At 36.8% G+C, this 27,243-nt stretch overlaps 2 protein-coding genes across 10 annotated transcripts in view; both read right to left on the bottom strand.

The window, feature by feature from the left end:
* Positions 1–27,243, bottom strand: part of IPO11 (importin 11) — a 221,483-nt gene that overhangs the window by 33,048 nt on the left and 161,192 nt on the right. For 8 of the 9 annotated variants that reach the window (XM_063811213.1, XM_054684345.2, XM_054684346.2 and 5 more), the window contains one exon: positions 3,628–3,723. In XM_063811213.1, the coding sequence (XP_063667283.1) occupies positions 3,628–3,723 (96 nt within the window). Of the gene's footprint in view, positions 1–3,627; positions 3,724–13,851; positions 14,849–27,243 lie in introns of those variants that run through there. The other variant, XM_054684347.2, reaches the window with a different exon arrangement.
* Positions 13,852–16,483, bottom strand: LRRC70 (leucine rich repeat containing 70). Its single transcript, XM_063811220.1, has 2 exons — positions 16,367–16,483; positions 13,852–15,901 (listed from the first exon to the last, which is right to left on the bottom strand). The coding sequence occupies exon 2, from the start codon at positions 15,861–15,863 to the stop codon at positions 13,995–13,997; it is 1,869 nt and encodes a 622-aa protein (XP_063667290.1). The 5' UTR covers positions 15,864–15,901; positions 16,367–16,483; the 3' UTR covers positions 13,852–13,994.

Genomic DNA, 27,243 nt, shown 5'->3' on the forward strand with positions numbered 1-27,243 from the left:
TCTCAAATTCATCTCTTCACCACTCACCAAGATAAGACTACTTTAACAGCTACCTAAATGGTTTTCCCACTTCCACAGCGGTAGGTTCTCATTTACAGTGTATATGAAACATCACAGTTCCTGTTTGCAATGCAGATTCTACTGTGTGACCCCCAAAGATTCTGATATAATGAGTCTGCACTGAGGAAGGAGAATCTGCATTTCTAACATGCATCCCAGGTTGTTCCACTGGTCTGAGACCACGCACCAGCATCTACCCCTTCTGTCGTCCTCCACAATGCATCAAAGTGGCCTTTCTAAGTATAAATCTGATCATGTCCCTCCGGTGTGGAAATCACCAGGAGACTTCCATTGACTACAGAATACAGACCACAATTCTTTGTATTTCACAAAGGTTACTTAACTAGTTGGCTCCAATCCACTACATATCCTTAAGAATGATTCTCAGTTTCCCTGGACTCCTTTCTCTCTTGCACCTGATATTGCTCCATTGGTCCCTGTCTCCCCTTCTAGGTTGTGGGCTCTCTCAGGTGAGAGACTCAGTTGCTTCCTCACACTACACAGTGCCTGGTGTAAACAGTTTGAATAAAAAGATGATCTGTCAACAAGGCTTTCTTAGTGTGATGGCTAATTTTGTGTCAACTTGACTGAGATACTGAGTGCCCAGCAATCTGGTTAAACACTACTCTGGGTGTATCAGCGAGCCTGTTTCTGCATGAGATTAGCATTTGAATCTATAAACTGGGTAAAGCAGTTTGCCCTCCCCATGTGGGTAGACCTCAGCCAATCCACTGAAAGCCTGAATAAAACTGACTGGATGAGGAAGAATTCATCCTCTGGCTGCTTCAAGCTGGGACACTGTACTTCTTCCGTCTTCAGAGCCAACCAGTTAAGTAACCTTTGTGAAATACAAAGAACTGTGGACTGTATTCTGTACTCAATGGAGGTCCACTGGTGATTTCCACACTGGAGGGACATGATCAGATTTATACTTCAGACTTACATCATGGGCTCTCATGGGTCCTAAGCTTGCTGATGGTAGATTTCGAACTCCTCAGCCTCCATAATCATGTGAGCCAATTCCTTACAATCAATTTCTTTATATATACATATTTTTGTCTCCTGTTGGTTCTGTTTCTCTGGAGAACCCTAGTACACTACTGATGTAGGTGAAGGAAATAGAGTTTTCTTCCTTTTTTCCAATTCACTCAGTTAAGAGACTATAATAAGAATTCAACAGAACCAGAAAGATTAACTTTTTTGAATAAACTGTTTAAATAAACAGGAAGGGGAAGTTGAAAGCCAAGTTAGCTACATAAGTATGTATTTTATGTTTCTCACACAGGCATTTCTGAAAGTTTATTTATGCCTTATAGTCTCATGGACTGTAACTTATAGAACTCTATTTAATTCATAGAATTATAATGTAGGAAGATTTAATAGAGATCTAGTCTAACCACTCTTTGAAACAGAGACACAGAAAAGTGTATCTCTTGGTAATTTATTTCTCAACTGTGTTTCTATATGCAAAGTACCACCCCAGAATAAAAAGAAATCACCAAACAATTCTGGGGATAAAAGAAACCAGTGGTCAGATATGTTCCAGCTACTCATCAATACTAACGCTCAAGTCTAGGCCTTTTAGCTGGGATCCTAAAACTGGTTTGTTTTCCTTACTTCCAACATATTCCCTCTTCCAAAACAAAACTTTTTCTTCATGGCTGAGTTTGGCACATGGAGACCTTGACTCATCTTGACTCTTCCACAAATCTGCTGTGTCACTCCACTTTTTTTGTTGTTGTTGTTATTTTTAGTAGAGATAAGGGTTTCCCCATGTTGGCCAGGCTGGTCTCGAATTCCAGACCTCAAGCAATTTGCCTGCCTCAGTCTCCCAAAGTGCTGGGATTACAGGCAGGAGCCACTGTGCCCAGCTAACTTTTCAGAGCCTGGATATCCTGATTTTTAATTCCATGAGACTGCACTAGATAATTTCTAAATTTTCTAGTAACTTTCAGATTCTTACCTCTTCCAGTTAAAACATGTTATAATTTTGTTCTACTTCCTACATCCTAACCCTTATCCTTCCCTGAAGACTGTAACATATAGTGCCTTTTTTCTTTCCCTGACTGTTAAAGCAAAATCTAGAACTGTACTGTTTGGTGTGCCCTGCACAAAACAAGATATAACTGTCTGCATTCATTACTAGTGTTTTAACTGTGCTATCAGCCATGTCCTCCTCTCAACTAAACTGTATACTCCAAAGAGGACAAAGGAACATCTGATCATATCCTAAATGTTTCACATTGAGTTGTAAACTTTGTCACATACTATGTATACAATTTACAGTCATGTGCCATTGATATCGTTTGGCTGTGTCCCCACCCAAATCTCTTCTTGAATTGTAATTCCCATAATCCCCATGTGTCATGGGAGGGACCCAATTGGAGGTAATTGAATCATGGGGGCGATTACCCTCATGCTGTTCTCGTGCTTGTGAGTGAGCTCCCACGAGATCAGATGGTTTCATAAGGGGTTTTTCCCCTTTTGCACAACACTTCTCCTTCCTGCCGCCACGTGAAAAAGGACGTTTGCTTCCCCTTCTGCCATGACAGTAGGTTTCCTGAGGCCTCCCCAGCCCTGCGAAACTGTGAGTTAAATTAAACCTCTTTCCTTTATAAATTACCCAGTCTCAGGCAGTTCTTTATAGCAGCGTGAGAATGGACTAATACAGCCATAAAACCTTACATTAACTTAAAAAGAAAAAAAACCTGCCTACATTGAATGCTTTCTTGTTTTTGGTTTGTAGTCTCAAAAAATTTGATGTTTCCACTTCATACAAACTCCAGTTTTCTCAAAAGCTAAGTGACATATCAGACACATTATGTTAATATGTTTAATAAGATTCAACAACATATATCTGCTATCCATATTTTTCAACAAAATATGATTCAAGTGACAATCTTTCCCATTTGCTAGAGATGGCTTTATAAACAGCAAAATTGAAAAAAAAAAGAGCATGCTCAGAACATACTAGGAAAAAGACTTATAGGCTAAAATATATTTGAAATTTTAAAAACTTAATCATCAAACAATGAGTAAATCAAAGCAGCTCAATTCAGGTTGTCGCTGTAACATAATAAAGCTGATACCAGCCGGGCATGGTGGCTCATGCCTGTAATCCCAGCACTTTGGGAGGCAGAGGCAGGCAGATCACTTGAGGTCGGGAGTTCAAGACCACCCTGACCAACATGGAGAAACCCCGTCTCTACTAAAAATACAAAAAGTAGCCAGGTGTGGTGGTGCATGCCTGTAATCTCAGCTACTCGGGAAGCTAAGGCAAGAGAATCACTTGAACCTGGGAGGCGGAGGTTGCGGTTAGCTGAGATCGCGCCACTGCATTCCATCTTGGACCACAAGAGTGAAACTCCATCTCAATAAATAAATAAATAAGGTGATACCAAGATCAAACAATAAATATTACAAGCAAAATAACAAAAACGTTTCTGTATAAAAGAGAAATTATAAAACTTTCATACTGTGCTTATAGAGTGATGGTGAAAAAAATCATGCAGCATGTATTTAATTATCCCCCAAATCCAACTATGATTAATTAAATAATGCACCTACTCTTTATAAGTTCCTGTTTCAGGATCTTCCGTCATGACATCATGCAGGCCTTCTACTGAAATGTTTATAATCCCACAGAATTTATCTTGGATAACACTAGAATAAAAGAAAAGCAAAACAGGTTAACTGGAATACTTGAACAGATTAATTCTTTTTGTTTTTTCTTTTCCTAAACATCTTCTTGAACATGAAGAGAAATTTCAGCTGTGAAATACAAAAGAAACTTTCAAAATCTATTTCTTATAACAAAAAGTTTATCTTTGCCTATAACATTACAAAATTCTTTTTCACTAATTAGTATGTTTAAATACTAGATGGATAGATTCGATAGTAAAGGAATATTTTAATATTCTTAGATTTATAACAGTCTTATGTTACTTATATAACTACAAAGATAAAGACATAAAGTATTGACAAGTAAAAATTTCTGCTCTTCTAATGACACTGTAAAGAAAAAAGACATGCCGAATTCTGGAAGAAAATATTTGTGAAACAAATATCTGGTAATGGACTTGAATCTAGGATGTAAAAAGAACTCTGAAAACACAATAAGATGAAAAATAATTTCAATTTAAAATAGGCATCAGGTGCAGTGGTGCAAGCCTGTAGTCCTAGCTACTTGGGAGGCTGTGGCAGGAGAATCTCTTGAGGCCAGGAGTTCAAGACTGCAGTGCAATATGATCACACTTGGGAACAGCCACTGCTCTCCAGCCTGGACAACACAGAGAGACCTGTCTCTTAAAAGAAACAGAACAAAAACATTTTTTTTAAAAAAGGCAAAAACATGAACAGACATTTCACCAAAGAAGATACACAGATGGCATGTGAGCATCCTAAAAGGATGCTCAAAATCATTAGGCATTAGGGAAATTCAAATTAAATTGCAATGAAATTTTAAAAAATTTAATGTTTTTTAAATTTTTATACATTAAGGAGGTAAATCTATAAAAGTGCAGATTTTACAGACTTTTATAACGTCCAAGAAGGAAAACAGGCAGGCAGTAACACAGACAAAATTTTCAATTAACTTTTCAAAATAGTTATCTAAGCTAAAATTAATGATGCAACACTTTTTAATAATAGCAACCCAAGACAGAAATGAATCACAACCTTAATCACCTTAGAATTTTCTCAGCTCCAACCAGACCATAATCATGCTATTTATACATGGTACCTAATTAATATTTAAAGTCATTCTTGCATTATTACATTTTAAATACAGGAAGTAAGTCAAGTTAGGGTAATTTAAGAGACTAAACAAGTTTTTAGGCACTAAAACCCATGACCAAATAAAATATTCCCTTAACTGTATTTATCTGCTTATATCATCCAACAGGGTTAAGTAAAGAACAACAATTTATTGAAATAGCCAAAGGAAGAAACAAGCCCTGATTTATTAGTTTTAATCCAGAATTTCTACAACAGTAGAGACTATAACAGTGGTAACATTAAAAAAAAATAGTTTTCCACTTTCCCTACCAGAGGAGGAAGAGCTGACAACTGGAACAGCCCCTGAGCAAGGAACAAACTTAGCTGAAAGCTGCTACAATTGGCAAGTAATAAAGACTGAGATGGTGGAGTGTCCCCACAGCTGCTAGCGGCTAAAGCCAAGACTGAAATCCAGAACTTTATACTGACCACACCCAGAAGGCAGTGCTCCAGGCTTGACTGGAGACGACTTCAACCTTACTGTGCTGAGAAACTGCTTTCAGAGGGCTTCCACTGAGCCCACAGCTCATCTTTTGGAAGAAGTCATCTCTAGCTACTCTCAGTTTCTAGGCTTCCCAGGACTCCCGTCAGCCTACTGCAATGCAGCTTTTGACCCTACTACTCCATGGACAGATGACATCAATTTTTGAATCTAGGGGCCACACTTCAGTCTATCTCATGAGATACCTCTGCTGGGTGGACACCATTGGTCTCCCCCTCTTCTGGTCACTCTTGTTCTCTGGCACAGAATTCTCCTCTGGGGGGCCCTTCAGCATCATTATTGCCCAGGGCAGTAAAAAGAACCACGTAAGGGAGTATGATTGTTGGTGAGGAGCCAAGATCACTCCACATCAGAAGAGATGGTAGCAGCCTGAAATGGTTTGGTGGCCATGGGAATAAAGAGAAAGGGGTAGGTTTGACAGATGTTTAATGGGTAAGCATCACAGGATTTGGCAACTAATTTGGCTATGAAAGATAAATGGGAGGAAAGAGTCTAGGATGACTGTTGGGTTTCATCTTGGGTGGGTGACTTGACTAGGTTGGTGACTTCGGCTCAATCCAATAGGGGATACAAAGAGAGCAAAGACATAAGAAGGAAGATGATGAAAGTGGTATCCCAGAAGATGAGAGGGTGACCAACACCACCAAAAGTCAAGTAATCCGATAAATCAGGTTCTAAGCTGAGGAAGGGGAGTGACAATTCTTTCAAGAAGCTTGTCCAGGGAGGGAAACAATAGGGTAATAACTAGAGGGAGTGCAGGGTTGAAGGGGTGTTTTTTGGCTGAGGGAAATGGACCAGTAGAGGCTGAACAGCTGAAAGTACAGGTGCCAAAGGGGTGGCTGAAGGAGCAGGATCCCAGAGATGGGATGAAGTGGGATCATAACAGAGGCAGGGCTGAACACAAGGATATCTTCATACATGAGGCAGCAGGACACAGATGTACACACTCCCTTGGAGGCACACAGTGGGAAGCAGAAGTTCCTGCATTTTGAATTTTCCTCCCTCTGTGAATTAGAAGGTGAGGTTATGTATTAGGCACGTGGGTGAGTAAGCAGTTGGAACCAAGTGGTCAATGTTTGTAATAGAGGGCCTTGACCAAAGACAAAAAGATTGCTCAATGGCAGTGAGGTCCAACTGCAGCTGAATGCCCTAGATTTGTAACAGCCCCGATCTGTACACTTCTATCATTTTTAGTTGCTATATTTTACACCCCAATCAGATATACATAGGGAGAAATTGAGTCAGGCAATTCAGGCTTGGAAGCTTGCAAAGCTGGTAGAGTTTGAGGATGCGGGGTTTAAAGAGCTGAGGGTATGAATGAGAAGTCTGAGTTGACCACAGGGCATCTGTTGGGTCAGGTAGAGAATGGGGTTAAAAGTGGAAAAAACAAACAAAAGAAAACCCCATAACACCAAGTGCAAACATCAAAGTTTATGCCAGGCATGGCGGCTCATGCCTATAATTCCAGCACTTCGGGAGGCTGAGGTGGAAGAGTCACTTAAAGCCAGGAGTTCAAGACTAGCCTAGGCAACAAAGTGAGACCCTTGTCTCTACAAAAAAGAAGAAAATTAGCTGGGGGCAGTGGTGCACGCCTGTAGTCCCAGCTACTCAGTCCCAGCTGAGATATAAAGATGATCGCTTGAGGCCAGGAGTTCAAGGCTGCAGTGAACCATGATGGCACCACTACATTCCAGCATGGGTGACAAAGCAAGACACTGTACATTAAAAAAAAAAAAAAAAAAAGTTTAGTGGTAGAGAGTAAGAAAACTGGAAAATGTGAAGTTACAATAAGACAGGATATTAGAGTTTTGAGCATGATCACAAGGGAGGAATGTGTGGTTGAAGTGGAAGTGCATACAGATTTGAAAAACATCAAGTCCAACTGTAAGGCCATGCTTGAAAACATTCAGGGTGGCAGAATTTGGGATGAAGACTGCAAAGCAGATTCGAGGCCTCAGTGACTCCTGCATAGTGATTGTGAAATTGCTAGAGAACACACAGAGCTGGTGAAGTAACCAGATGGCAGAGGCCTTCTGATCCCTCCCAGACCTCATGAAAGTGGCTGAAACTGTGGTCAGCATCAGGGCCTCAAATTGTCGCTCCACCAGTGACTAGCTACATGGCCTTGGGCAAGTCAATTTAACCTCTCTGTGCCTCACTTGCCTTATCAGTAACATGGAGGCATAATAGTATCCACAAGGAAAGTGCTTATAACAAGGCCTGCCACATGTACCAGAGCACTACTTAAATGTCAGCATCATCACCATTTCTCATTTGAACAATGAGGAGGTTAACAGTCTCTAAATCTCTTAAACTTTTTCATGTCAGTATCCTTTTACATTCTTAAAAATTGTTAAAGACAGCAAAGAACTTTTTAAAGAATGTATTATAACTCAGTATTTTTTATATTAGAAAACTGGGAAAATACTTTAAAAATACTTATTCACTTAAAAATGTAATAAACCCATTACCTAGTTAAAAAAAAAAAGTTTTCCCCTATAGATATTTTCCAGGATACAGCCTGCAAATACTTTTGTCGTTTAAATGGAAACATACATCCTTTCTCCACAGTAATTCTGCATGGTCATGGAAAAGTATATTAATAAATCTAGCTCCCCTGAAAAATACTGGCAAGAAAATAAGCTAAAAAACCATAGTGGAAATTCACTATCTTAAAGTGAAAGTTGAATTTTTTTGCATTCAATAATGATCCTTACAAAGGCTTTTATCTACTAAACCATTCCCCTGATTACCTGTCTTTTCATTTTTTGAGTGCACACACACACACAGCAGTGTCGCCCTCCTCCAACAAAACCATTATCTTCAAGACTACAAGGAATAACTAAAAGGATCTATATGTCATGGCATGAGAAGAAACTGCCATCCTGTGTGATTTTGCTATAAAAAACAATGCCCAATGAAGACATACTAAGCTTCCATGAAAAGGAGATGATTAAGGGCTGGTACAGAACTGTCTGGAAAAAAAAAAAAATTCAGCTGAATAAAAACACTTGGCTTGAATAGTTACTTAAAAAGTCACTTGACAGAATTATTTTTTTCAAGTGATAAAAGGAATTTATCAGAGAATTGGTAATTATGGAGCTAGCACCATTGTAGATATCGGAAACTGATGAAAATAAAGCTATACATAATTACAAGGTAATCATGAATATATATATATATATATATATATTTTTTTTTTTTTTTTGGAGACTGAGTTTTGCTCTTGTTGCCCAGGCTGGGGTGCAATGGCATGATCTCAGCTCACCACAATCTCCACCTCGTGGGTTCAAATGATTCTCCTGCCTCAGCCTCCTGAGTAGCTGGGAATACACGCATGTGCCACCATGCTCAGCTAATTCTGTATTTTTAGTAGAGATGGGGTTTCTTCATGTCCGTCAGGCTGGTCTCGAACTCCCGACCTCAGGTGATGAAGATATATTTTAAGAACAAATCAAAAAGGCCAACTCTGTTCATGTTACCGAAGTTATTTGAAAAGGTAATGGTAGCTTGGGATTAAATTCCTGGAAAAGTCTTGTATGCCACACAGCTCAGATCAAAATGAAGATAAAATACTCTGGAAAACAGTGTTACATGATCAAAGGGAATTTTGACTGATAATGATGAAGACACCAATGTCAAAGTTTGCAAGAAGCATTTGAATAACATTGTATCATGAATAAAAGAAAAAATATTTCTGAAGCAAAATTTCACATTTAAAAATACATATGTGTAATTAAACTAACAACTTCATATAAACACATGTTTACTATTTTGTTACAGCTTTCTAATAATAATGTATTACAGTTGACCAAAAAACTTTATGCTCAATGACCTTTCTCTAAGCTCTGTAACCCTAAGTACACTGGCATCTTTCTCATTCACTCTTGGCACTCTCACAATCATCTCAAAATTAAGAGATCCAACACCAAACTTATGAGTGCCTCCCCAACAAAAACAAGGAAACCAAAAACAGAGAATCAAAACCAGGTTCTCTTCCTGTTTTCCTTATCTGAGTAAAAAGCATCTCTATCAACGCAGTGACTCATGCTAGAAACCAGGGATTCAGTTCTGATCTTCCTTCTCATTTACCCTTCCATTTACTCAATTCATCAACAAATTCTGTCAAATTTATCTCTGAAATTTTTCCTTGTTTCTACTCCTCTATATTCCTACTATTAACACTGTGCAACAAGCCAATTTTGTCTTGAGTTTAGAGTTTAAACTACTGCCTACCTTTCCAAAACAAGGAAACTTCCACTCTTGACTTCCTCTAATCTATTCTCTATACGGCACACTAGAATGCTTTTACAAAATCTAGTATCTTTTCCTTGCTTTAAAGCAAAAGTTTATACCTTTCAGTAACTTTCCATTACACTTAAAAATCCAAATCCTTAATCCTAGTTTACTCAGCCCTATATATGACCTGGTTCCTGCCCAGCTCTCTGACCTTACCTAGCCTCACATTGTTCTCCACCTTCACGGGCTGTCTTTGATTAACACTTTCTAGTTTCCGGGCTTTCACAGGGGCTTTCCATCTGCTAGGAATTGTATGGCCTGGATTTACCTGGTCAGTAGCATTTATAATAAGACTACAAATACAACAACAACACTGCAGGTATGGTCCTGATTCTAGACAATGGTGTTAAAGGATGCTTTCACAGATAAGAAGCAGGTAACTGAGGATAAGGGAGTTCTGAAAGCCAAAGCTTGAGGAAACTGCACTACAACATAAAAATGTTTGCTCCTCAGAGTCTCAGACAAAAATACCAACTTATGTATTAAGTTGTGTATCATAGAAAATATATGGAAAAAAGCAATAAGGTTGCCCAAAGCCAAAGATGCAAACTAACAACAGGCTAGGGTTTATGTGCATGTACTGAAAACTCCACAGACATGGAAGAAATGGAGACCAAAGAAAACAGGAAGACAACATATATATGTAAGGTCTCCACATTATTCAGGATAAGAAAACTACCTTCTACTAAATTAAAATGTCCTCTATCACAAGATATCTTGGAATTGAGTCAGAAGCAATGAAACAAGGCACATCTGGGCCAGCAGCAGGTGTACTATACATTCTTCTCTCTCATACTGCTTTCTCCAACATTTCTCTTTTAACCTACCAGGCTTCCCACATTAAAAGTGTGCGGCCACACAAGCTTATCGGCTTCAGCAAAGTGATGACCAGTGGTAGTGGGCACTTAAAAAAAAAAAAACAAAAAACAAAACAAAAAAAACTATGCTTCAGACAGTACAGCACTAGTATAGAAAAAAAAAATGCCTATTACCTTGTTACTATTGCTGTGACCTGCTCCTATTTCCTTTTTTTTTTTTTTTTTTTTTTTTTGAGGCACAGTTTTGCTCTGTCATCCAGGCTGGAGTGCAGTGGCGTGATCACAGCTCACAGCAACCTCCTGCCGCTGGGCTCAAGCAATCCTCACACCTCAGCCTCCTGAGTAGCTAGGACTACGGGCATAGGCCACCACACCCAGATTTATTTTTTATTTTTATTTTTGGTATTTTTGGTAGAGATGGGGTTTCACCATATTGCCCAGGCTGGTCTTGAATTCCTGAGCTCAAGTGATCCACCTTCCTCAGGCTTCCAAAAGTGCTGGGATCACTGGTGTGAACCACCGTGCCCAGCCTCTCCTATCTCCTGATCACTACTATTGAAGTCTCTGTCCAATCACCACTGAAGCCCTCATCAATAGCTTGATACAAAACATATCTACTCCACTGACAGGAAGAGGTTGAGAGTAAGTTCTCAGTTTCACATCCCAGAAATAAGAGATATGTTTTTAAAATTCCACATTGGAATTATAAATTTAAAAGTTATATGCTTTTAATTTATAGTTTATAAATAAATACTATTGATTTCTAATATTTGTCATTTGTTATGAGGGGAAAACAAATTACTTTTGATATGCCCTGCAACTTTAATTACAATTTGTAATACTCAATGGAAAAAATGGATTCTATTCTTCCTCAGACACAGTCACACTAAATTAGAGCCTATTTTTGAGTGCTCTAATCAAGAACTTTTAATAAATGGTAGAGATAAGAACCTGTAGTAAATGGTAGAGAAATACACAAATCTTAAGAAAGGTGAGCTCCCTTAGCTATATTAATTTAGAATATCATTTAGTTTTAACTTAGGGCTGCTCAAAATGTGAAACAATGAAATACAGAAATTGTACCCAAGAAAATTATTATGCCTATAACACTTCAATTATACCTTAAATAAGTTTTTTAACTGTACAACTACCAAACAACGGTGAAATATGAGCTGGCTAACATTTTTCAAGGGAGTAGCTACTTACTCCAGCTCTCTTTTGATTAGTAAAAAAAGAAAAATTTTTTAAAAGGAAATAGCTGACAAAGACTGAAATGAACATTTAATGAATACCACTGTATAGAACTATAGCTCCATATATAAATTGATATTAATATAATTGGTTTTCTAGTTGAGTCTAAATCAATTAGAAGCTATATTTTCAAAAAGCAAAAATTTTGATAGATTTTCTGAACTGCCTTCTTTGAATTTAGGAATTTTAAGATAAAAATACTTTGTTATATAAATTTTCCTGAACTTCACATAGCCAGCTGTGTTGCTTGTGAACATCTTTAAGAGGGTACGGTTTAGGTGGTAAGGAAGGGAGGCATGGAGAAGTTTTCAGCCTACCTTATGTATTTCTGCACTGTTTAAATTTTTTCCCAATGAACAAGTACTTTTAGTAATTAAAGAAAAAACATAATTGGATTTGTAGGAGTTGGGAGGATACAACAAAGAAAAAAATACATTATTAAAAATGTCTCTCAAGGTGAACAAAAAGATTGCTCTTCCATAACAAAACAAATGACTTAGGAAAAATAATGTTTATTTAAATATATTCACATTTTCTGCTGAAATTATAATCCCCAAAAAAGCATTCAGCTAAGCAGGGAAAAGCAAACCATTGTTTGAAAACCCTTTGGGGTTGGTGGGGCTTTATTTATGCAATTTCTAATATATCTTAAAATTACTTTTCAGCTCCTTTCTGATTTTCTCTCATATATATTAAGAAAAAATTTTAAATACATATTTGTGGTTCAGGTCACTATTAACTAACCAACAAGCATAGGCACTTACTATAATCCCTAATATTCTGCAGTACAAATATTCTGCAAGTACAAATTTTTGCTAATAAAGAAAACCATTATATTACCTCTATGACTTCAATTACCATCTATATTAAAGATTCTTAATCAAGGGCACTAACATCTCCTAGGGACTCTCTCAACTTCTACAAGGTCTTATTCTTCCCCACTTACCTATCTCCCAAAACCACAGCTTAAATGGTTATTGTTACTGTAAAGGGTGCATCATACATTTCCAGTGTACTGGACAGATGAAAGTTTAAGAAACATTGGCCTTTACCATAAGATCTCGCTTCTGAATTTCTGCATGATATATATTTCCATTTGGAGATCTAATAAGAACCTCAGCTTCAATCTGTCTAAAACTGAACTCATTATTTTGCCCCACCCCTTTTCTTTCCCTAGCTTAGTGAATATAGCACAAAACTGCCTAAGCCAAAAACCTAACATCTTTGACTTCTCCCTCCCCTGCCACCCCTCAACCAATCACCAAGGCAGTTCATTTTACTTTCAAAGTACCTCTGGATCCATCCATCCTTTTTGCCAGTATCCTGGCCCAGGCCTCTAGCATCTTTCCCCTGGATTAGTAATTCAGATTCCTACTCAACTAATTCTGGCTCCGGTTTTATTGTTCCTTCCAGAAAGAGGGAAATTTCTAAAGGGTAAATCTAATCATTTCACTCTACTGCTTAAAAATCCTTCAATGGCTCTCTGTTGCCCTCAAGATAAAGCACGTAACTATAAAGCTTTCATCACCTGATCTCTCTTTCGGGCTTTAAATCGCACACCATCATTCACGACGCCAGCTGTACTGAATTTTAGTTCCTGAAAAGCAGCATGTTTTCTTCTGTTAACCCCTCTGACACGATGTTACTCAGCTCTCTTCACTGGGCTAATTTCTATTTATTCTTCGTGATCCAGTTTTGATGTCACTTTCTTCATAAAGCCATCTCTCACCTCCACAAATGTTATACTCAACAGCATCTCCAAGTACAGTACTTATCATCGCACTGTGCAGTAACCATATATCTCCTCCTCTAAATTTCAAGCTCTACCTAGAATAAGAACCATGTCTATTTTTTTCATATCACAATCCTAGAACCAAAGCAGCAATATAGTATAAAACTGAAAGCATGAACTCCAGTCAGAGAGGCCCAAAAAGTGTTACAAGCTGTGAGAATTTGGCATAGTTACTTAAACTTTAAGTTTCCTCACCTGTAAAGTATAAATAGTGCCACCTTTCAAGACTATTCACAGATTAAATGTGAAATGTGAAATATTTGGCACAGTGCTTGATACACAGAAATGTTAGCTATTATTACTTAATACAGTATATATCAAAGAAAATATTTGCTAAATGAATACACTGTTCACAAATTATTAAAAACATATTTTAATAATGCTAACCTCATATAATTCATTATATTTCCAACTAAAGTATATAATTATATAAGGAGGTTTCAGTTTAAATCATGTCCATGGCACTGAAGTTTCTTATAGACAATATTTAGTTGAGTTATAAAGCAGAATGTTCAAAAAGAATGACCTGTGCCTCATTTTCAGGAACAATTTGTTTATGAAGTCGAATCTGCTCCAAGCCAGGACTTTCTAGAGAATTTGGGGAAGTGTTACAAATTGAGGCAGTTACATTATACCTTGCTGACTGATAAAAGCTGTAGTATTCAAGTCTATTTTCCCTTGAGTTTTCTGATGCCTTTAGTTTTTGTTTAAACTGAACAACTTTGTAGATCAAAAAAATGATTAAAACACAAGCTAAGATGAAAAAAGCTAGCAAAATGTCAAAAGCCTCATTCAACTTCTCAACTTCTTGTGTACAAATTAGAGATGTTTTCCCTGACATTGAAGCAGCATCATTCGGTAGAGCACTGTTTTTTTCCAAGTTCAAGGTAACAGAAGTAGTAAGTTGTATTTGCACAGGTAACACTGCTGTAGTCTCTAATGGATTACCAAAGGCATTCTCTTGAAAAAATCTACCAGCAGGTGAAGTAGGAATTCGTTCCCAGAAAGTAATGTTCTCAGTCTCAGTATTTTCCAGAGGACTGCCATTTGTGGTTACTTTATGCCAGGCCATCATTAGCGCAGTAGTCTTGTGATGAATATGAGGAGATTTTACAACAGCCCAAGCTCTGGATACATTTATTGAAGATGTAACACAATTTGTAATGTTAATATAACGTAATGCTCTGCCACGCATGGATGGGGGATTCTGACAATAGATGTTTAGAGTAATGGCTGAAGATGCTAGCCAGTCTCGAAGGCCCAAAAGTTTGCAGTTACATTCCCAAGGATTAGAATTTGCCTGAAGATGAATCAATGAAGACAACGGCTTAAGGACCCTTGGATGCAAGTCTGTAAGATTATTAAATGACAGATTAAGGATCTTCAAAGATGCTCCCATATTTTCAAATGTATCATTATCAATGCTAATTATTCTGTTTCTATCTAACTTAAGGTAAATTAAATTCTTTAACAAACTGAATGTGTCAGAATTTAAATTCTCTAAATCATTATGACTTAAGATCAAATGTTTAAGATTATTAATTCCACTAAACCCATCCCTAGTAACATTCCTAATTCTTGAATTTTTCAGGAGGAGGTATTCCAGATTGGCAAGTCCTTTAAATGCAAAGGGCTGTATTGCTTCAATAGGATTATGAGACAAAGAAAGTCTTCTAAGACTTTTAAGTACTTCAAAGGCATTTGATGGTACTTTTGTTAAATTATTACTTCCTAAATACAAACAAGCAAGGTTTTCAAGATGTTGAAAGCCTGATTCTGATATCCTCAAAATGTTATTGTTTGATAAATCAAGTATCCGAAGAGCAACCATACCAACAAAGGTACCACTCCCAAGGACAGTGAGGCGATTCCTTTGTAGATTTAAGTACTGAACTGAAACTAGATCATTAAATACTCCTCTTGGAACAAAAGATACCTGATTAGACTGTAAATATAAATTACGAAGATTTAAAAGTCCCTTAAATATTCCAGGATCTAAGCGTTTGATGAAATTATTATTTAGAAACAGAAAATATAGATGCCTCAATTGAACAAAGGCTTTTGGATATACATACAGAATGTTAGAATTATCCAAGTACAATGCTACAAGAGAATGAAGTCCTGTTAATTCACTTTCATTTATATAAGATATATTATTCCCAGTCAGATACAGAAAAACTGTACTTTCAGGAAAATTCTTAGGAATACTCGAAAGGCCTAAGTTACGGCAGTTAATTTGTCTCCCAGTGCAGAGCTGACAAACAGACGAACATCCAAGTATTTCTTTGTGGAGTAATAATAAAAGATAACAGGTAACAACCAGAAACAGTCGTAGGCAAGGCAGAGAAAACTGTAATCCACACATATCCCTGTTCTTGGTTTTTCTGTTCAGATCAGAATTGGCTATAAAAAGAGAAGGTAAAGCTTTAAATCATGAAAACTTCATCAAATGAATTTTTTTTATAATACTATAACTTCTGTATTCTCTTTTAATTAGGATCAGCCAATAATACTATCATAAATCATACCATGGTAACAGCAAAAAATAATGAGTATGGAATACGTTCTAGAATTATTAACATGATCAGGCCATTAACCCACTATTTGACAAAATAGTTCAGATTAATGAAACATTTGCTAAGTTAACTTAAAAATTACAATTGATTACAACACAGGTGACAAATGATGTAGGAATGAGAATCTTTGAATTTAATATGTCCCTTTAACAACATAAAGTCTAATATCAAATAACATTATAATTTATGAAAATACAAATTCACTACAGAACAATTAAACTCTAAATTACAGTTTTTCACAGAACTATTTTTCATGTCAGCTAGAAGTTCATATTTAAGTAAATAATCTTACCAAGAAAAGGAAATTCGTATTATTAACACTCAGCTGATTCAGTAAAGGTTTTCTTTTTAAATCTGAAGAACGACATTTCTTAACTCCAGTTTGTTCTGTGGCACTGCTGACCTCCACCCCACCACTTTTTTTTTTTTTTTTTTTTTTTTTAAGTCACCGTTTGCTCAGGAAACACCACTCTTCACATTGGTTCCTTTACAGTCAATGTGTAAAACAGAGGTTGCCATGGATACAGGAAGCTAAGAGACAGGAAGTAATTTTATCTGTGTTTCAAAAGTATTGCTGAACGGAAATCTCAGGAACTTATTTTTTCAGGATGCAGTTAGAGTTTTCCTAATATACACATCGAAATATCTCCTATAATATAAAAATAATAGTTTTTAAAGGATACTTGAAAACATTAGTTATTCAGAACCCAAATATCAATCAACAGACTCTAGCTATCAAACAACATAGCTACTGAATGGAAAAGGCTAGTTCAAATAAGATGTATATCGAGTAATACAATTTTTTGTAAACTTTTTAATGAATAAAATATTTATGTTGTGTTAAATACGCATTGAAGACTTAAACTTTATGCTTTATTCCTTTAATAAAAACAGGGGAAAAAATTTAGAATGAACATAAATGTTGTTATATTATCCTCCAGTGCTCTTTTTAAAATTTTCAAAATATTTTTGGTTGCAAAAAATACTGAGTACTACTTAATACGTGAGGTACTAATTGGTAGTAAGCTACTAATTAGTAATAACGCACTAATTGGTTGTGTTGGGTTATAAGATGTTAAGAAGCTGCATACCAACTTACTGACATAGGTTATCTTTGCAAGAAAAGTTGGGGAGAGTAAAAGAGGCGATGTTTTGCCCTATATATATCTGTATTAGTTTGAATCTTTTAGAACAAAAATGGAGAATTTTTTAACGTCATTTTTCAAGAATTTAAAGAATCGGATATAAATTGTTTATATTATATATTGTTCAGTCATTAACTTTCTTTCATTAACTAACTTTAAGCTAGTTGCTTAAGCTTTCTAATTCTGACTTTTATTAATATTACTAATAGCCTGATAATATTCCTAAAATATCAAGTTATATAATTGTATACAACTCTCCTTTGATATTAAAGCAGTTTCATTTCACATCAACAATTACTTTAGACAATAATATGAATTATGTCCCTATTAGAAAGCTGAAATAATAACCTAGCATTATCTTTCTATGACTAAAAATTCAGCAATGCATACTGGATAGCAGATCGTTATCAAAATGACTTATGATTCTTACACCTATCCATTATGGCTGGTTACTGTTATTGCTATTTTATGCATTAAAAATGGAAAACAAAACAAGTGACAGAAATGATATGAATTTGAGGTAGGGGCTAGGTTTCTCAGGTCCATTTTGTTTAGTACTTCCAATAATATACAAGGTGATATGAAGCTTGTCTCATGGATTTTTCAATTTCTTGGGAAAAATTCAGAGAAAGGGTCCTTTGAAATAAAAATAAAATTAAAGAGAAAAAACCCACAAAGTAATATAACCAGAGTATGAATTAATTTTGTTCTCTATGCCAAAAATATCCAAAGCAGTCAAGAACACTTATTAGCATGCAAAGGTAAAATTTTTAGGAAACTGTATTAAGGAAAAATGACAAAATCTCACTTCTCACATTCTAAAAACTGAAGGAAACTAAACTGACTTCAACAAAACAAGTAAATATAAATAGTACACTGTAACTCTCAGGTTGAATGGTTTAAAAAAAAATTCCTATCTCCAGCAAAACAAAGTTTAGTCTTTCTGTTCATTTAGGAGTTGCTGTTCTTAGAGACAACTGATCAACAATGATTCCTCATTATCCTTTTCTGATTACTAATGTTCATTACAACTATTACTGAACACTACGCTCAACCTCTTAAATTAGTCTTCTATTTCTTTCCAGGAAATTGACTCATTGAGCTGTTTTCCTCTCATTCTTGTTGCTGAACCTTCTTTTACACTGCCTTTGTCTTCAAATCATCTCATGCTTCTGGTATTAATACACAACTATTCTCTTTTCCATTCAGATTCTCCCCATACAAAAACAAGAATGTATAAATAACAGAGCAATTGTTCCATTAGCTCTTTTAAATATACATCATCTGTATGGATGCATGTATTCTTTTGAGACACAGTCTTGCTCTGTCGGCAGGGCTGGAGTCCAACAATGTGAGCACAGCTCACCACAGCATCGACCTCCCAGTCTCAAGTGATCCTCTTCCCTCAGCCTCTTGAGTAGCTAGGACTGCAGGTGCATGCCACCATGCTTTTTCTTATTTTTGTAAAGACAGAGTCTTGCCATTTTGCTCAGGCTGGTCTTGAACTAGTAGGTTCAAGTAATCCTCCCACCTTGGCCTCCCAAAGTGCTGGGATTACAGGTGTGAGCCACTGTGTCCAGCCTATATGTATTTAGATATATACCATCTATATATAAACCAATCAAGATTGGTTTACATATAAAGAATGGCTTATAATAACAGCAGTTACTGATTTTATGGACCTTAAAAGTCACTGATGGACCTAAAATCAAGAGAATGAAAAGGTGAAATGGGATTTGCAATTAAAAATAATCCAGCTCTTTCTGCCATCATGAAGCCTGTCGAGGCCTGCTTGGAACATGACTTCTAAAAGGCAAGTATTTCTGGAAGGCTGTCATCCAAGGCCATTTTTGCTGCTATAAGCAGGGTCTCTGGAACCAAAGGGAGCACACAAATCTTCTTAAAACTGAAGGTGTTTATGCCCGAGATGAAACTGAATTCTATTTGGGCAATAAATGTGCTTACGTACACAAAGCAAAGAACAACAAGTGACTCCTGGCAGCAAACCAAACAAAATCAGAGTATTCTAGAGAAAGGTAACTTGGGCCCAAGGAAACATTGGCATGGTTTTTGCCAAATTCCAAAGCGATCCTTCTGCTAAGGCCATTGGACATAGATGCTGTAACCCCTTAAAGATTTAAACTAATGAAAGGTAAATAAAGTGGACTTGTGTTCCTGGAAAAAAAAATTTAGCAAACAATTTGAGAATTCTTTTGCTCAATGTAGGAGATAAATTTTAATGAGGGGCAGTATATCTCAATATAGACCTCTTATCAGTTGCAAGAAAAAAAACAACATAGTAACTATACACAGTGGAGAAATCAGATAACACCTTGACCAGCATTAACATCATCAGTGAGAAACAGATGAGCACCACGTGATTTTGCCTGTGCTATTCCAAGAAGGACGCATCACTTATGCAATATTCTAACGAGAGATGCATACATAAATCTAACCATAAGGAAATATCAAACCACAAATGAGGAACACTCTATTCTGCTGGGGGAGGTGGGGAGAGGATGGATGGGAGACAAAAACAGAGAGGCAATTGGAAAGATGGAGAGAGATTATAAGGAGTGGATTCTTTAAAAATGTTATAAGAGAAAAAGACTGAGGAAATGACATGACAGAGTAAAAGAGACTACAAAAACACAAGAATTAAAACAATAATTGGTCCTAGACTGTAAGTACTGAGGAGTAACAGACCATGACAAATACAACTTACACAGAAATGGTTCAGAATATAAAACATCTATCTAGTTATCTGACAGAAAATGTGTATCACGCAACAAACTGGGACAAAAGTTAACAACAGGTGATTCTGGTTAAAGGTCATATGAGTGCTCTTTATTGTTCTTGCAGTGTTTTTCTAAGTCTGAAATAATTTCTAAATGAAAATATCATGACAGTAGCTATGATATCCGTGTAAAATTTGTCCATGAGCATTACTGCCAAGATATGTCACCATTTCTAAGTTTTTAATGTATGCTTTAAAATAAAAACAGAAACAAATATTGTGCTCCCATAACATGGCAAAACTATGAATATCTCTATTTGCTCAATTGTCAACAAGAAAATCAACTAAGAAATTTTTAACTGCAAATCTATTTATGAGAATAAACAATAAACTTTATGCACTTTATGCATGAGAAGCATAAAATTTCAACTATGCCTGTGACTATGGGGCTTTAAAAGCAAACTGATACTTTCTAAGGATGTACTGACACTAGGACACTTTCAAGGAACATTATTAATCACCCCCCAGCATGACTTTAGAAGAACATTTTTAACTTCTTGATCTCTGTTCCTGTTACACAGTCATTTTGAGAAGCATATTTTATTTCCATGGACAATTTTAGGTACCATCCTCATTGCGGGTATATGATGATAAATTTCTTTGATGTATATTGGCATAGTTTTACACTGCAAAGCACAGAAAGCAGAACTATTAAACAGAAGGGCTGTTTCAACTTAGAAAAAGCTAGCAGAGATGGATTAGAATTCAAAATATCTCCTCTTTCCCCTGGCTCCACATGAAACCTTTGGAACACTAATCTCTCTTCTGACCCTATCCACCACCTTCTGGGTTTTGCTGAGATAGACTAATCTCACTCAGCAGATTATAGTTCAGATCTGAGCTATATTAGAATTTCTCTTTCGTGCAAATCCCTTCCATTTTGATGGTTCTTATTTTATGCTTATATTACAATTTCCAGTTTATCATAATCCCTAAAATCCCTGAAGTTTTAAACACACAAACACACGCACATGCACCAGAAGAAGAGAGGAGGGAGTAATTAGCCTAACAGATGATTTAATAAGGCTATGAGAGAGCTAAGTCTCTTCCAATAACTATAATAACCTTTGTGAAATTATTTTCTTGCCTCAACAGACAATATTATAAAATGGATGAAGTTACATGAATGAAGACTGTATTGAATATAGAAACTAGCATATGGAGTTAAAAGCACAGATTTGGGAGTCACTGTTTGTATTTTGAGGATCATACTTATATAACAAATAGCTATAGTTAGAAAGAAGTCCTACAATAAAATGGGATGCCTTAAGGACCAGGGACTTTTTATTAGCCAAGTATCCAAACAGAAGTTGAATGAACATCCCCATCAGAGATGTTATAGAAGGAAAGTTTATTACCAAATAAGGATTAACCTAAATAACCCCTAAGGGAACTCTCAATGTTAAGCCACCAGTGCTGAAGACCACCCAATACGGCTGAGAGGTATATGTACAATACTGCAGGGGCATCAAGGCTCCACAAAATACTATCTATGTCAGGCATGAGACTAGTCAAATTGACCACTGTGTGAAAAATAACTCCAGAATCATGCCTATTTTTATAATTGGAATATGGCTAACTGCTTCTTGGCACCCAAATTGCTAACCTTTTCACAGCTGGCCTTTGAAGCATCTTATAGCTTGGATTTGACAGAACTTCTACCATTTAATCTCCATTATTTTGACCTGCCAAAGAAGCATCAGCAGTTCTTTCTCACTCTAATAACCACTGCTCATAATTCATCCATCAGCTCACAGATCACACATATTTCTACTATGTAGTATAATATAGCTACTCAGTAATTCAGAAAAATTCCCTATATAAAATCTAACTCACAACTTTAAAAAGGAGTATACAGTCAGAAAGGTTAGTGGAGCAGAGAAATTAGGATAAACAGAATATAGGATTAACTCCTTTTGCTACTGCTGGATCAGATATATTTATTGATAGAGTGCTTCTATGACTCAGAGAGTGTTCTCAACATTTTTCAAGTATTATCTCTTTTTAATCCTCACAGGAGCCCTATAAAGTAGGGTACTATGATTACCCTCATACAATGGATAAAAAAATGAGACAGAGAAATTAAGAGTAAAGCTTTAAAGTAGCCGGGCGTGGTGGCAGGTACCTATAGTCCCAGCTACAACCCGGGAGGCAGAGCTTGCAGTGAGCCGAGATCGTGCTACTGCACTCCAGCCTGGGCGACAGTGTGAGACTCCATCTCAAAAAAAACAGTAAAGCTTTACACCCCAAGAAGATACTACCACATTTCCATATATAAAATTTTGCTCGTATATAATTTACAATAGGTTTTTCGTAACAAACGGAACTTGAGAAAATGAAACAAAAAATGAACAATGTGCAGTGACCAAACTTCATAAGTAACTATGAAAGAATGTGAAAGGCCTGGTACAGTGGCTCCCACCTGCAATCCCAGCATATTGGGAGGCCCAGGCAGGCGGACTGCTTGAGTGCAGGAGTTCAAGACCAGCCTGAGCAACATGGTGAAATCCCATCTCTACTAAAAACACAAAAAGCTAGCCGGGTGTGGTAGCGCAATCCTGTAGTCCCAGCTACTTGGGAGGCTGAGGTGTGAGAATCACCTAAGCTTGGGAGGTCAAGGCTGCAGTGAGCCGAGATCATGCCATTGCACTCCAGCCTGGGCAACCAGAGTAAGACCCTGCCTCAAAGCCTCAAAAATAAATAAATAAACAAACAAATATACATATACACAATGATTGTGTACTATAAAATCAAGATATTATAGTTTAAAGGTATTGTGTCCTGTGAATAAGCTAGAATTTTAGAGTTGTAAACACCAAATAATACTTCCAATGTATTTTCTGTCATCTCTTCCGGATAAGTATCTATAATGCAGTGGAGAGTCTCAATAAATACTTTCTTAATAAATGCACTTGATTTCTAGAGAAAGGACAGAAGAATGATTTGTTGTCCCTTTTATGAACAACTTAAATAAAAACGAGATATGTGGTTTTAAGTGGTTGGAAGAAGTACCTTACTTTAATAATGAAATATCTAGGAATATGATCTCATTTTCTAATCAGACTAACAAAAATGACTCAGAAATAGTAAAACCAGATTGTGGAATAGAAAAATTAGGCAAAAGAGCATTACTTGAGGTACTCAATAGCCTGGCAGAGAAGACATTAAGATAATGTAAGATAGACTGGACTTGAATTTCAGTTTGGTACTTGACTTTGGGTGGGTAATTAGCCTTTATTAGTCTTGATTACACATTTAAAAGGTTTAATAAGGCTGGGTGCAGTGGCTCATACCTGTAATCCCAGCACTTTGGGAGGCCGAGGTGGGTGGATCACCTGAGGTCAGGAGTTGAAGACCAGCCTGGCCAACATGGTGAAACCCTATCTCTACTAAAAATACAAAAATGAGCTGGGCGTGGCGGTGTGCGCCTATGATCCCAGCTAATGGGGAGGCTGGGGCAGGAGAATAACTTGAACCCGGGAGGCGGAGGTTGCAGTGAGGTGAGATTGTGCCACTGTACTCCAGCCTGGGCGACAGAGCAAGGCTGTCTAAAAAAAAAAAAAAAAAAAAAGTTTAATAATGTCCATCCCCATAGGGCTATTGGAAGAATCAACTGAAATGTATATGAAAAATGTATTGTCAAAAGGTGATCACAAATTATGTGTTCTATTAGTTATTATTTACTTCTTGTTATCAGTTTCTTCACACATAAACTAGACGAATGTGGGAAAGTTTCAAAAGAAAGAGATGTACCTACTGAATAAGCTGGTATCATCACACACTTGGTCAAATTGATTTAACAGTAGAAACAAAGATTTACTGAGTGGTCATATTCATTAAGCATTTTAGAAGGCATCATATATACATTCTCCAATTTATCATAATAAGCCCTAGGTGCTAGCTGTTATCACTGCTTCCATTTGAAATATGAGAAAACTGAGAATGACAGAAAACTGGTCCAACTTCACACAAACAGTAGGCAGACCAGGCATCTGAAGCTAAATCTAGTTTCCCTTTCCATTATAATGAAAATTTTTCTCTCTGGTATTCTGGATAGAATAAAAGCAGAAACTCAAGGAAAAGAATCTCCAAAAAATAAAATGAAATAAAATAAAATAAACAAAAAAGATGTTTCTCGAGCTATGAAGGAACCACTTGTGACATACACATGCATCATCTACATGGGTAAAACTAGAAAGCACATGAGACTCATCATTTTACTCCTCTGAGTACTTTTTCTAGTGTTATCCTTGTTGGAGCTAGTTATTCTGTGTATAATTATTTTTCTATATCACATCAACTACTTTGAGGCTCTGGACCCAATACCTCACTCTCACTGAGAAACATCTCTTATTCTCATTGTAAAGCAGTTTGAGGTTCTGAAACATCAAAATAATCTCATTTGATCACAGTTTAGTTTTTCTTTGGTGATATGTTTAAAAGAAGTGTCTCACAGAATGGTCAGTGATTAGCTAAGCGCACTCAGTGTCTATAATCTGACTGTTACATAAGAAAACAGTTTGCCAGAAGCCTTTATCTAATTTGCAGACAGGGCACTGTTCCTAGATATGAGGAAAGCATTGAGAACGTAGTATCAAATTAACAAGCATTCAGAAACTTTCCTAAGTAGTCAGGACAGGAGATGGAAGACATAAATTGTTGTTCTAAGATGCCAGAGTGCAATGAACAATCATCTATCCTAAAGGTGAAGTACAATGTGCCCTCAGTGCACAGCATGGTGACCTACCACATAATAGCATCTTTAAAACACTGCTATTGTATTAGTGTCATAAGGTTGATATCAGAAGAGGAACAGGTGAGCATTTTAGTTCTAATGTATGTTTCAAGGGTAAATAAATTTGTATTAAAAATGAAAACCGAAACAGACTATTTCCATTCAAATCCTAACATAGGAAGATAGAAACACCTCAAAATACTTCAAAAAGTGCGGCACTTTTTTGGGGGCAGTGGAGAGGGGAATATCTGGTTTTCAAAGAACTTTCAGAAGCTTAAAAAAAAGTTTTATAAATGATTATAACCCTTCAATGAAAAATCAGTAAGCCAAGGAATTAATCATTTACCTTCTTTTTCAATGAAATTGCTTTGTATACAGATGAAAGGAGTGAGCATCCAATTGTAATATCAACTGTTCTAACACCTGTCTACACCCTCCAGCTTCTGCTGGATTAAAGCTAACAAAATTCAGCTTATAATTATTAGCCAATTCAAAAATAGGTATCTTACTCAAATTATGCTGGAAAACCAGTCCCCAAACTCACAAGAGCCAAAAGATACATATGCATAGCTTATACAAAAAATAAAAATAAAAGCTGCATCAAAGGGTTTTTTTCCCAGTTGAACTGAAATAATCAGAACCAATAATTACTACAAATTGCATTAGATTATATAAAAAGAAGGAAAACATACATAATGTAAAGATTATTTTGATCTTCTAAAGATATATAGCCCCTTTGTAAACCATATATTCAAAGAGTGGTAAGGGAGCAGAATTTCAACATCTGAAGTCCTGAAACTTCAAAGTAATCTTATTCATGTCTCTATTTTCCTCGCATAACAATGCAAGAAAGGGAATTAGTCATCATTCAATATACCCCATGAAGACTGTTTCTTCTACAGTCAACTCTGGCAAAATAAAAATTGTAAAGAACCCTCCCCTTGTTACTTCACTGCCCCTTTCCACAAATTACTATATAATCAGAAAATGGAAACTAGGTTAGAAATCAGCTCAGGCTGTATTTTGAGTAAAAACATCAACAATATGAGCAACTACTCAGAGAACAGGCAGAGCAATATGGCAAAACAGAACCCTCCAATGACCAATTCCTTGCATTCCTCCACTGGAACACCAATTTGCAGAATAATCTGTAGAATTATCCAGACAAGAAAATACCTTCACAAGAGCTAAAGAAACCAAGTGAGAGATCGTAGTACCTGGTTTTAGCATAGAATAAGAAAGGGCACATTGAAAGGGGAAGAAAGAACAGTCTTTCATTGCCTATACCACTCCTATCCCAACTCCAGGCAGTAAAGGGCAGAGACAGAAGCTGTGTGCTTGGGGGAGAGAGAGAAGGAAGTATGCAGACAGCTTTGCCTTGGAAGCTACTACCAGCACCCCCCTCCCCTCCCCGCCACCCACAATAAATCACAGTACTGGGTCCAACTCCAAACAGTAAAGCACAAAGAGAAACTCCTTCCATATGAGGGAAGAGAAAAGTGAGCAAAGGCCTTTGCCTGGGAACCCTAGGAATTCTCAAGTCCCTCAGGCTGGTGAACAGCACACCTGGCCTTAGGGCACTCTCTAGTGCTGAAATGGCTGCAGTATCCACAGGCTTAGGGAAGTGAACAGTCAGTCCCTTTTGAATTCCTGAAGACCCTCTGAAGAAAGACAGGTACAAACAAGGCCAGGCTGTGAAGACAGAAAAAATATCTAATTCTTTAAAGCTCAGACACTGACATACCTCTACAAGCATCAAGAACATTCACCTAAATATGATCTCATTTCATATTTATCACACTAAATAATGCATCAGTGATCTATCCTGAAAAGATGGAGATGTGCAACCTTTCAAAGAATTCAAAATAGCTTTTTTGAGGAAGCTCAACAAATTTTGAGAAAACACAGAAAATCAATTCAGGAACTTATCAAAAAATTTAACAAAGATATTGATATTTTTTTTTTTTTTTTTTTGGTGACAGAGTCTTGCTCTGTCGCCCAGGTTGGAGTGCAGTAGCACAATCTCGACCCACTGCAACCTCTGCCTCTTGGGTTCAAGTGAGTCTCCAGCCTCAGCCTCCCAAGTAGCTGGGATTACAGGTGTGCACCACCACACCCTGCTAATTTTTTGTATTTTTATTTTCAAAAAATCAAACGGAAATACTGGAGTTGAAAAATACAATGGACAAACTGAAAAATGCATTAGAGGGGCTCAACAGCAAAACTGATCAAGCAGAAGAAAAAAATGAGTAACGTAGAAGACAGAATATTTGAAAATACAGTCAGCCTGGGTGTGGTGGCTCACATCTGTAATCCTAGCACTTTGGGAGGCTGAGGAGGGTGGATAGCTTGAGCTCAGGGGTCTGACCAGACTGGGCAACATGGCAAAACCCCATCTCTACAAAAAATACAAAAATTAGCCAGGTGTGGTGGTATGCACCTGTAGTCCCAGCTAACTGGGAGACTGAGGTAGGAGGATTGCTTGACCCCAG

This window comes from Pan troglodytes, chromosome 4, assembly GCF_028858775.2.
Source record: "Pan troglodytes isolate AG18354 chromosome 4, NHGRI_mPanTro3-v2.0_pri, whole genome shotgun sequence".
In the NCBI taxonomy this organism is placed as follows: Eukaryota; Metazoa; Chordata; class Mammalia; order Primates; family Hominidae; genus Pan; species Pan troglodytes.

Bases quoted from the DNA above. Each gene is read 5' to 3' on its own strand.
- LRRC70 (XM_063811220.1), bottom strand. From the start codon at position 15,863: ATGTGTGGATTACAGTTTTCTCTGCCTTGCCTACGACTGTTTCTGGTT.